Source organism: Bison bison, unplaced genomic scaffold, assembly GCF_000754665.1.
Source record: "Bison bison bison isolate TAMUID 2011002044 unplaced genomic scaffold, Bison_UMD1.0 scf7180017864384, whole genome shotgun sequence".
Taxonomy (NCBI): domain Eukaryota; kingdom Metazoa; phylum Chordata; class Mammalia; order Artiodactyla; family Bovidae; genus Bison; species Bison bison.
Window position 1 is genome coordinate 8,441,452 of NW_011494956.1, and position 12,659 is coordinate 8,454,110.

At 40.4% G+C, this 12,659-nt stretch overlaps 1 protein-coding gene across 1 annotated transcript in view; it reads left to right on the forward strand.

The window, feature by feature from the left end:
* The first annotated feature begins 1,024 nt into the window (after positions 1-1,024).
* The window catches only part of ATR (ATR serine/threonine kinase), a 120,486-nt gene continuing 108,851 nt past the window's right edge, over positions 1,025-12,659 (forward strand). Inside the window, exon 1 of the mRNA XM_010858156.1 lies at positions 1,025-1,227. Coding sequence (XP_010856458.1) covers positions 1,169-1,227 — 59 coding nt within the window. The 5' untranslated portion in view covers positions 1,025-1,168. The remainder of the gene's footprint in view (positions 1,228-12,659) is intronic.

The window sequence follows — 12,659 nt, forward strand, 5'->3', positions numbered from 1 at the left end:
TTAGTTCCTCTTCACTTTCTGCCATAAGGGTGGTGTCATCTGCATATCTGAGGTTATTGATATTTCTCCTGGCAATCTTGATTCCAGCTTGTGCTTCCTCCAGCCCAGCGTTTCTCATGATGTACTCTGCATAAGTTAAATAAGCAGGGTGCAACAAATGCAAAAAATCCCTGAGGCAGGAGTGTATTTGGCTGTCACTCCATCACTTTGAGGTTTGTTTTTTTTTTTAAGATACTGTGTAATGATTATTCTCATTTGCTAAGTAACAAATGTAAGCACACCGCACGCCTTGTCTGATCAAATACATAATTTTGACATGTTAACAGTCTCTTATGACTATTTTTCATAAACTGGGTTGAGCTAAAAAATATCCACAGCCAAAAGCCACTGATTTTACTTTAAAAATTAAATCACAGGTAATAGATGCCCGTAAAGGTGACATAAATATATTAAATACATAGCACTGTTGCTTACTTTATGAAACACAAATAAATACAATTCAACTCTCTTTTTCAATATTAATAGTGCGAGAACCCTCAAGGAAACCTAAGGGAGACGTCTAGTTGGCGGGGGAGGGAGGGTGGTGAAATCTGCTGAAACAGAAAGGACAAGAAGGAGCCCAACTTCTGCCCCGTAACTCTCAGAAAGGATGTCAAGAGAGTGGTAGAAAATGAGGAACCTGGGAGCGTGACTCCGAGGGGAGGAAACCGGCGATCTAATTCCGGGCCTTTAGCTGCTGAATTGCCTCAGTTTTCAAGTTTCTGATGCGAGGGATTCTGGGTTGGTCCCCACCACGCCCTTGTCGTCCCCAGATTCAGAGGTCTGGCTTCTCTGAGCCTCTGTGGCTGGGAGTGATAGAGCAGAGCAGCTAAAAACCAAAACTAGCAAATCTCGCCTGCCGGGCGCTCCAGGCTCAGAGAGAACCTTACCCGGGAAACCGGACCTGAGCGCGTCCCGCCCCTCGCCACGCCCCCTCAAGGCCGCCAGGCCTCCCCCGGGTCCTACGCGGAAACGAACTCAGGCCTAGAGTGCTGACCGGCCGCGGCTTCCGGGAGGAGTTTTGGGCCCCGCGCGTTTCCGTCGGGCGCCGCGCCTCCTCTCCAGAGGTAGTTGTGGAGACGCCAGGAGCCCGCCTCGTTGTAATTGAAGAGTGCCGCGCGTCCTCAGAATGGGCGAGCATGGCTTGGAGCTGGCGTCTATGATCCCAGCCCTCCGGGAGCTGGGCAGGTAGGGCCAGGCTGGCGTCTAACGTGCTCTTCCTCACCGGTCGCGCGCGTCCATGCTCCGATCCCCTCACCCCCGACCGCGGCCCTTGTGGAGATGCTCCACGGCTGACTGGAGCGCTTCTCTCTCAGAGAGGCCGTTGAAAGGTCGCGGGGCGCGGGGAGTCGCCGCAGACCCGCGGGATACGGGTTGGAGGGGACGGGTCGTCTGTTGGTCCCACTTTACCTCAGCCGCGGGCGGGAGTTCTTCCCCCACCCCCCATCCCGATCCCCAGGGGATTGCCTCAGTGGCGGGAGGGAAGTTGCCTTCTGATCACTTTCTCGTCACTTTCCTTCACTCATTTGCTTCTCAAAAGCCTCGTCCCTTAGATAGGGTGTTTGCCCCCTGCACTTTCCCCAGTTCCTATGCTTTATGATCACTGTTGGTATTTAGTATTTGGTATTGGTATTTAGCTTTTGACCCAAAACTACCCTCGGAAGAAAAATCACTCGTTCTGATTTTGTGCAAGGAAGCCCAGTTGTTTTAAAAAGTTTCTAAATTAGACCGTAGGCCATTCTGGAGGTGGGACCTTTTCATACTGATAATCCACTCTTCAAAACGTTATTTTATTCAGAAATCCCAGGGATCTCCCACAACGTCCACAAAGCATAAATGTTCACAGAATGTTGCTAAAATTTGAAGATAGCTTAATGTTCCAGTTGCAAGTTGTTATTTCCTGTAAACGTCATGTCTGCCTGACTCTTTGTGACCCCATGGACTTCAGCCTGCCAGGCTCCTCTGTCGATGGCATTTTTGTCCGCAGCCAACCAGGCTCCTTTATCCAAGGGATTTTCCAGACGAGAATACTGGAGTGGGTCTTCCCGACCCAGCAATAGAACGAACCCACGTTTCCTGCGTTGGCAGGTGGATTTTTTACCACCCAAGTAAAAGTAAAATTCTATAAACGAGCTGCCGAAAAAGAGGGGACAGATGTCAGTGGCTGCTATCCCCATTCAACACACACATAGCCTTTCCTAAACCTGGACTGAAGACGAGAGACGGGGTTTTTGTTTGTTTAATTTTTATAATACACTGTGAATAGAAAATAAGTGGGCTTGTACCACTGCTGCAGTTGAACTGTCAATTGGAATAGTTGCTTTTCGATTTCTTAAACTGCTTGGAAACTTAGCACACAGCCACAACTGACATTAATCCCATGGGATATTTAATTCCCTTTCTTTTTGCCATACATTTGTGTCTATCTCCACTTGTAGATCCTACAAACATTGACATTTAGTCTTCCTCAGTTACATAGATAGGAAGATATAAATGAAGGGACCATACTTATCTTAACTGAATCATCCTATTGTTGTGTGTATAATTTTTTCCCCACTTTGCATGAATGTTGCAAGCATACTTGTGTTAACATTTTGTAAAGTAACATCTGCCTTTCTAAAATAAGATGAAGGCAAGTCTTCATATGGGAAACTGATATACAGATTTCATCTTTCAGGCTCAGTGTGAAGCTCAGTGTGTTTTCCCTGCCTTGCTTTTAGAACTTACTGATTATTACTTCTCTTCCCTTTTCTGTCTTCCTCTGTGATACTTGTTAATGAAAATAATAGTATCTTGGATTTGTTTATACTCTCATCAACAGAACTTAGGTTACCTTTTACTCATTTGTAGCCATTCTAATAGAAGGAGTAGAAAAACTGACACATAGAATTGTCTAGTAATAGTTCTTAATGATCATGATTTTTTCATTGCAACTGCTTCATTCACGCTTATTCAGTCTCCCAGTATCTCCATGATCTGGGAGAATGGAGCAGATACTATCACTTGATTAAGAAATGGAGTCATGAAAATTGAAGGATTAAAGTCAAAGAGATAGCAGTTATTGGAGCTAGGTTTACAGAGTCAAGTCATCAAAGCTTTATTTTCCCATTCCCTACCCTCCCCCCCTTTAATTGATCACACAGTTACATTTCTGAAAAAAGTAAGATTTTACTATTTTAATGTGTAGTCTCTTCTTCCTCTGTCTCTCAGGGATAAATTTTGCTCCTGTTTTTTGCTGGTTGAACTTTTTTTTCTCTGCATAGCCTTTCTGGTATTCTCATCCATTCTCCTGCCTTTGACTACCATCTGCTATTTGATGACTCCAGATGTGTGTCTCCAAACCATATTTCCTTCCTGTAGAATCAAAATGCAACTGTATATTGGCAGTTGTTAGTGTAACCCACTTGTTCCCTGGGTGTCCTGTGTACAGTTAAGACTCAATATATCCAGTACAAATTCTCCACATATCCCAACCTCTCCAAGCTTTTTTTTTTTTTTTATTCTCTCATTTGCTGAGGTAGAGATCTCTCAGTAAATGATACCATGTTCATTCATTGTTCCAAACCAGAAATCTGGGTGTCGTTCTTGACTCCATATGTGCTTTCAGGCTATATCCGTAGTCTTCTTTCCATCTTTTTTCTTTTTTAATATTCATTTATTGTTATTTTATTTATTTTTGGCTGTGATGGGTCTTCATTGCTGCACACAGCCTTTCTCCAGTTGTGGCGAGCTGGGGCTTCTCTCTAGTTGCAGTGTGAGGTCTTCTCATTGCAGAGGCGTCTCTTGTTGTGGAGCATGGGTTCTAGGTGTGTGGGCTGAGTAGGTGTGGCACACGGGCTTAGTTGCCTCACAGCCTGTGGGATCTTACCAGACTAGGGATCAAACCAGTGTGCCCTGTATTGCAAGGTGGATTCTTAACCACACAAACCCCTCTTTCCATCTTATTCCTCAGTAACTTGTCTAGTCCCATGGCTTTAAATATTGCCTATGTGCTGATAGGGTTTCCCAGGTGGTGCTAGTGGTAAAGAATTCACCTGCCAATGGAGGAGATGTAAAAGACATGGGTTTGATCCTTGGGTCAGGGAGAGCCCCTGGGGGAGAGCATGGCAACCCACTCCAGTATTCCTGCTTGGAGAATCCCATGGACAGAGGAGCCTGGTGGACTATGGTCCATAGCATCAAAAATGAATCAGACATGACTGAAGTGACTTAGCACACATGCATGCATATGCTGAAGGCTCCCAAATTTATATCTCTAGCCCAAAGATATATGTTAGGTTCTTACTCAACATCTACACTCAGAAATTAAAATTAATATATTCAAAGCAGCACTTGTGATTTACTGTCCTTAAATCTGTTCCTTCCCCAGGTTATTATAAATTTACCAACCAAAAGCCTAAGAGTTATCCTTAATTTTTTTTCCTTTATGCCTTAATAATCCATCAGCAAATCCTGTCCACCCTACCTTTAAAAAAACACTTTTCACCATCTCTACTGCTATCACCATAATTTCTTATCTAGACTATTAAAGTAATTTCCCAGTTAATCTCTTCATTTCTACTTTTACCCACTCACAGTGGATTTCCTACTCAGCAACCAAAGTGATTTTTACAACCATGAATCATATTGTAGATTATATAATATTATTCCCCTGCTCAAAATCTTCCCTTGGTTTTCCAGCATACTTAGAATAAAATCCAAACTCCTTCCCAGAGCCTCTAAGGTCCACCGTAATCTGGCTTCTGCCTGCCTCTCCTCACAGCCGTGTATTCATCCCTTGCCCGCTCTATTCCAATGACATTGGCCTTATTTTTAGAGTACACCAAAGTCATTCCTGCCTTCATTCCTTTACACTTGTTGTTTCTTCTATCTAAACACTGGCTGATTCCATTCAGAAATCATTTCCAAGGACCGTCTCTGACTTTCCTGTTTAAAATTACTTTGTAATCACAAAATATTTTCCAATAGTGATAGTTCCCATTAAAATGTTAAATGAGACAATGGGAGGGAGATGAGGGACTGGAGAACAGCAACATTAGCCACTAGAGAAGGTTTAGATGGTGAGAAGAAGCTCATAATGTGAAACTGAGAGGAGAAGTGTCTGAGATGGAATAGGAAATACAAAGATCCCTAGGTGGGAATAAGCCTGCTTTGTAAAGAAGAAGAAGCCTGGAACATAGGGAGCAAAGAGGAGAGTAGTATTAAGGATGGAGGGGTACACAGAGGCCAGATACTTTAGCACTTTATAGGGTAGACTTTAAGTTTAATAGGAAGCCATGGAATTAATATAATTGAATTCATGTTTTTAAAACATGTAAATTCATTCACTTACTTAGAACCTTTTGCAGTCCCATCGCCTTCTGCCAGAGTCCAACTCCAGCAGCCAGGGATTCAACCTGAAGGGGTGAGCGGTGTCGGCGAGAAACTGAGGCAGCCTCTCAGTTTTCTTGGACTGCCTGTTTATTTCAAGCTTATGATTCTCTTTTATACTTTTACAAAAGCATTAGGTCAGAGGTTTGATATTTTTAGTTCCCATTGACCCAGATTTATTTTTCTCCAAAAATCATTGTTGCCCCTCAAAAGGAGTTCCTTCCCTAGCGATACTCTTATCTACTTTTTCTCATGTGTCCTTGTGAATACACTGTAACTCATGCTAATGTCTGGGCTGCATACCACATTCCTCAGTTTATTTCTTATCTAAGTCCTGTTTGCCCCTAGTATCCTAAGCTCAGTGTTTCTTAGGGCTTCTAGCTAATAATATCTCTAAAGTCCCTAATTTCTATAAGCTATAGTAGAATATACTAACATTACAGCATCCCTTAAATCTTTAGCTTCTAACTATTTTAATTATTCCTAAGCCCTAAATTCAGCAAACTCCTTTGCCATAAACACTTTCCTCACAAATAGGCTTCAGATAGCAATCCCTCCCATGGTCTCAAGCTGCGGCCTGTGTGCTCACCCTGGAACACTTTTTTGTAAAAGTCCTTGAACAAATGTCAGTGATTAACTTTATAAATTATTCTCTGAGTATAGCTGCAGAAGGCTTTATGCCTTCTCATGCTCCTCTCAAAAACAATAAGCACCTTAATATTCTCTTCAGTCAACTCAGCCGAGGAAAGGAAAAAACAAGTCAGAATCACAAAGCCTAACTCCTTCATTCCGGGTCCATGTCTACGGAACAAAGGGAGGGGGTTTAGGGCCACGCCTCCATTTTGTCAGTAATGCCTAAAGCGGCTCCCGACAGCCTTCAGTACAGAATTCAAACTCCTTAGTCGGTTCTTTGAGCTTTGACCTTATGGTCCCTCTTCAGCTTCATTTCCAGATAATGCCTCCCTGGTCTTTGGCCATGCAGACCCTCTGACAGTTTCTAGAGCAGCTTATGTTCTTTTTCCTGAGCCTTTACACATGTTTCCTCCACAGGAATACCCCTCTTCCTTCCCTTATTTTACCTGCCTAGCCCCTAGGGATTCTACTTTGTGTCACCTCCTCCAGGGAGCCTTGACTCCTCCAAGGGCCTTGACTCCTCCAGGTCCTGCTCAGGACTTAGTGTCCCTTCTATGTTCTGTCTTGGCTGTATTAACTCTTAACCACACTGTGTTAAAATTGCCTTTTTACTTTTTTCTCCTTTAAACTACTCATTGGTTTAGAGCAGATACATCAGTTCAGTTCAGTTGCTCAGTTGTGTCTGACTCTTTGTGACGGCATGGACTGCAGCATGCCAGGCTTCCCTGTCCATCACCAGCTCCCGGAGGTTGCTCAAACTCAATGTCCATTGAGTCGGTGATGCCATCCAACTGTCTCATCCTCTGTAGTCTCCTTCTCCTCCTGCCTTCAATCTTTCCCAGCATCAGGGTCTTTTCTAATGAGTCAGCCCTTTGCATCAGGTGGCCAAAGTATTGGAGCTTCAGCTTCAGCATCAGTCCTTCCAGTGAATATTCAGAACTGGTTTCCTTTAAGATTGACTGGTTTGATCTCCTTGCAGTCCAAGGGACTCTCAAGAGTCTGCTCCAACACTGCACTTCAAAAGCATCAACTTGGTAAATACATGGCATCTTGGTTTTCCTGGTATTTGATGCTTGCCCAGGCGAAGTGCTCAAGTGTTTGTTAAATGTATCCAAACTCTATGTGGTACTAAAATTACCACCCAAATATTATTGTATACTTTTGAAAAAGTATTCCCTCTTCATTTCAGTTCAGTTCAGTCCCTCAGTTGTGTCCGACTCTTTGCGACCCCATGAATCGCAGCACGCCAGGCCTCCCTGTCCATCACCTAATGTCGAGGTTGCAAAATAAGAAATGCTTACCCTCCCATGAATTTCTTTATTCTAATAGTACATCTAATAAATGATAATCACTTCACCTTTATAAACTGATTTTTTAAAATTATGCAAATGACACATGAAGGCATAGTCTTTTTTACAAACTTAGACTTTATAGGAAACTCTCACCACCACCCACAATCCCAGTTCCTCTTCACCACAGACCTCCTCATTCACGTTTTTAAGTGACACTTGTCAAATTATACTTGGTTTATGACAAAATTTCCTGATTTTGTCTAAAACAAGTCATGTTACCTTGTAATTTCAGACTTGAAAATTTTTTGGTTATATTAAATCTGTGATGTCCTATAGTATACTATAGACACCAACTTTATGTGGCCACTGAGCATTTCACATGTGTCTAATCTAAAATTGAGATATGCTATAAATATGAGATACTAGGTTTCAAAGACTTAGTTCCCGAAAGGAGTATAAACAATCTCATTAATAATTTTTATATTGATTACATTTTCAGATAATATTTTTGACATATTATTATAATGAAAATTGCCTGTTTCTCTTTACATTCTTAATGTGATTATTAGAAAATGTATAATTATGCATGTGGCTTGCATTATATTTCTATTGGCCAGTTCTGATTTAAATAATAAGATAAATAACACAGTTTTTTCTCTTTCATGTATAAATACAATTACTTATTCTTTGATTCTGTGTGCCTAGGGTTTACATTATTTGTAAATATTTATTATTTCATTTAATGGTTTTTTTGGTCAAACAGGACACAATTCTAGGTGGGGTGTAAGCAATGCAAAGAGAATTAAAAGACAGTTTCTCTTCTGCAGCAGCTTATGGTCTCTTGGTAGTGCAGAAATTCATAGAGAAACATAATCTCCCACCTCTAGGATCCTATGGTCTATTGGTAGATATTCCGCAGGTTCGGAAAAGATTATACATTAAGGATGAAGGAGGCATAAGATTCAGAAAGATTCTTATGAACCATTGATTCATTCAACAAAGTTTTTTGGACTGTTTACTATGTATCAGGACCATTTCCATCGTGGCAGTTATACACTGTAGATGCCTTGGGTCCTGTATGTAATCAATTATAATTGGACTTTGTGATTGAATAATCAAGAAAATAATTAGCTTTCTCATTTTTTCTTTTAGCATTGTTTAAGTGGGAAAATGTATATACATTTACAGTACTATGTAAATGTTATAAGTTATTTATATGAAATACTTAATTTTATTTTTTGTAAATAACCAGCTTACCTAATATATCCTCAGCTGTTTTGCCAGTAGAAGTGATGAAGTAAGCTCATCACTTATACACAGCTTTCCATGAGTCTTCTAGGCAGAGTTAGTTATTTCCTGCTGCGGGTGTATATAATGCTGGATTATTATTTTTGTGCATTCTTCCCCTCTCCCCAGCAACTTCCTTGAAGCAAGGCATCTTGCTTTATTTGTGTTTTGAATTTATTACTAGTACCTTTACTCATCTTTTCATCCTATATTAATAAATATATATTAATGATTATCATTATGACTAATGATAATCATGCTGTCAAAGGATTCTCTCTACTTGAACATGGATCCCAGGAAGGAAAGCCAAGTTTCAAGAATTAGTTGTTCAAGTCTCTTCATCTTAAGGGAAACAAAACAAAGTTGTCTTGATCTCATGTTTTCATTTAGTTAGCACCAACTCCAATTCTTCCCTTCATTTCATGGTCAAGCTTTAGAAAGAGCATGCTCTTCTCAATATTCACATTTCATTTGTTTTTCAACCCTTTAAAATCTGGCTTCTGCCTTTACCTCTACATTAAAATTTTAAAATTCAAAGGACATTTTAAAAAATCAACTTAAAATGGATCAAAGACCTAAATCAAAGAGTAAAAACTGTAAAACTCTTAGAACTCTTAGGGTAAAAGCTTCATGACATTGGATTTGACAGTGATTTCTTGAATATGACACCAAAAGCATGACAGCATATCAAAAAATAAATTAAATTTTAAATTATCAAAATTAAAAATTTTATATAGCACAGTATCAGCAGAGTGAAAAGACTACCCATGGAAAGAAAGAAAATGTTTGTGAATCATATATCTGTAAGGAGTTATCATCCAAAAAATATTAAGAACTATAGCTCATTATCAACAGCAACAACAAAATTAACCTGATTTAAAAATGAGAGAGTCAGTAGAGCATGAGACTTAAAAATAAAGAAAGGTCTTGAATAGACTTTCTCCAAAGAAGAAAGACAAATGGGCCAAAAGCACATGAAAAGATGTTCAACATCCCTAATTACTAGGAAATTGTGAATCAAAACTACAGAGATACCATTGCAACCCCATGAGGATGGGTATTATTAAAAAAAAAAGAAAACCAACAAAATAACAGGTGTTGGTGAGGATAAGGAAAAATTGGAACCTTTGTAAATTGTTAGTAGGGCTGTAAAATGGTGCAGCTTTGTGGAAGCAGTATGGCAGTTTCTCAAAAAAATTAAACATAGAATTACCATACAATTTTGCATTTCACGTCTATGTATATACCCAAAATAACTGAAAGGGAATAAAACAGATATTGTGTTCTCACCTTTGTAGGGGCATTATTCACAGTAGCTAAATGGTGGAAGCAGCTCAAGTATCTGTGGAAAGATAGATTAAATGTGATATATACACACACAGTCGGAGAAGGCAATGGCACCCCACTCCAGTACTCTTGCCTGGAAAATCCCATGGACGGAGGAGCCTGGTGGGCTGCAGTCCATGGGGTCACTAAGAGTCAGACACGACTGAGTGACTTCACTTTCACTTCTCACTTTCATGCATTGGAGAAGGAAATGGCAACCCACTCCAGTGTTCTTGCCTGGAGAATCCCAGGGACGGGGGAGCCTGGTGGGCTACCGTCTGTGGGGTCGCACAGAGTTGGACACGACTGAAGCAACTTAGCAGCATACACACAGTATATAGAATATTATTTAGCCTTAAAAAGGAAGGAAATTCTGACACATGTTACAATATGCATGAACTGTGAAGACATATGTGTTGTGAAGTAAGTCAGTCACAATGGACAAATATAGAATGCAACTTGTATGATGTAGTCAAATTCATAGAAACAGAATTGGAGGAAGAGGAGGAGGAAGTAGGGAGATAATTGTTTACCGAGTACAGTTTCAGTTTGGGAAGACAAAAAAGTGCTAGAGAGGGATGGTGGTGATGGTGTAGGATAATGTGAATGTGCTTAATGCCACAGAACTGTACTCTTAAAGGTTAAGATGGTAAATTTTATGTTAAATGTATTTTACCATATAAAATATATATGCAAAGGACATTTTAACTAATTTTATTTGATCTTGTTGACAGCTCCTCCTTAGAATTCTCACCTCCTTGGATTCTAGAACACATCTCTCATGGCTTTTCTGTTTCTCTGACCTTTTTCTTTTCTCCTCATGGCTCCTCTAACCTTAATTAACTTAAGGTTCTGTCTTTGGCTTTCCTGTTACTACCTTTGCATTCTTATTCAAGGCTTCCACTACTACTAGCTCTAATACTGGTAGATTATATAATCTGCATAAGAATCAGTTTCCTCATGTGAAAATTAGGGTCTAATTTCCTGATTTTATTTCATGTGAAATATGAAATAATACAATATGTTTAGCTTTGCTTGATATGTACTATTATATATCAATAACAGTCTATATCTCTAGGCTAGTTAGTCTATATCCCATTTCACTTGAGGTCTAGAACTGTAATTCCAACAGTCTTTAGGACATCCCATAGTTCCCTTGAGACCTTAAACTCACTGTTTCTAAAACTGGGGTTTTTTCCTCCCTATACCTGTGTTTCCACCTGTGTTAACTGTTTTGGTGATTAGGTCATAATTGGTCTGGATAGAGGGCTAGATTGATTTATCAGTCTCCTGTATTAAACTATCTTTTACCTTCCCAATGGAGATCTTCCCTGGTGGCTCAGATGGTAAAGCATCCACCCGAAATGCGGGAGACCTGGGTTGGATCCCTGGGTTGGGAAGATCCCCTGGAGAAGGAAATGGCAACCCCCTCCAGTATTCTTGCCTGGAGAATCCCATGGACAGAGGACCTCAATAGGCTACAGTCCACGGGGTCGCAAAGAGTCAGGCACGACTGAGCGACTTCACTTTCACTTTCACTTTACCTTCCCAATAGTAGCTTCTGATGAGTTCTCTAGTACATTATAGGCACTCAATAAGTGTTTGTTGATTACATGATTGACTGTATGATTCCTCATCCTGTAGTGGAACCCAGACTTTCTATTATATTGTTATGTTCTATTCCTTGGTTACTTATACACAATTATAGAACTCAAGTTGAATTCATTCAGGATTCTAGGATACTCTTCCTCAGATTAATTATTGTATCTCCTTTTAATATTACTTTTTCTTGGTTGTTCTTAGGATTCTATGTATATTTTTTCCTAACGTTTATTGAACTTTTATTGTGGAAAGTTTTGAACATACAATAAAAGAGAAAATGGTATATAGATTTTCCATTTCACATAATGATAATAATAAATTCATGGCTCTCTGCCTCTTCTCAGAGTTTAGTTCAGTTCAGTTCAGTTGCTCAGTCATGTGCGACTCTTTGTGACCCCATGGACCGCAGCATGCCAGGCCTCCCTGTCCATCACCAACTCCTGGAATTTACCGAAACTCATGTCCATTGAGTCAGTGATGCCATCCAGTCATCTCATCTCTGTCATCCCCTTATCCTCCTGCCTTCAATCTTTCCTGGCATCAGGGTCTTTTCAAATGAGTCAGCTCTTCACATCAGGTGACCAAAGTATTGGAGTTTCAGCTTCAACATTAGTCTTTCCAGTGAACACTCAGGACTGATCTCCTTTAGCATGGACTGATTGTATCTCCTTGTAGTCCAAGGGACTCTCAAGAGTCTTCTCCAACACCACACTTCAAAAGCATCAATTCTTTGGCACTCAGCTGTCTTTATAGTCCAATTCTCACATCCATACATGACTACTGGAAAAACCATAGCCTTGACTAGATGGACCTTTGTGGACAAAGTAATGTCTCTGCTTTTGAATATGCTGTCTAGGTTGGTCATAACTTTCCTTCCAGGGAGTAAGCGTCTTTTAATTTCATGGCTGCAGTCACTATCTGCAGTGATTTTGGAGCCCCCCTAAATAAAGAGACCAAATTGCCAACATCCGCTGGATCATCGAAAAAGCAAGAGAGTTCCAGAAAAACATCTATTTCTGCTTTACTGACTATGCCAAAGCCTTTGTGTGGATCACAATAAACTGTGGAAAATTCTGAAAGAGATGGGAATAACAGACCACCTGACCTGCC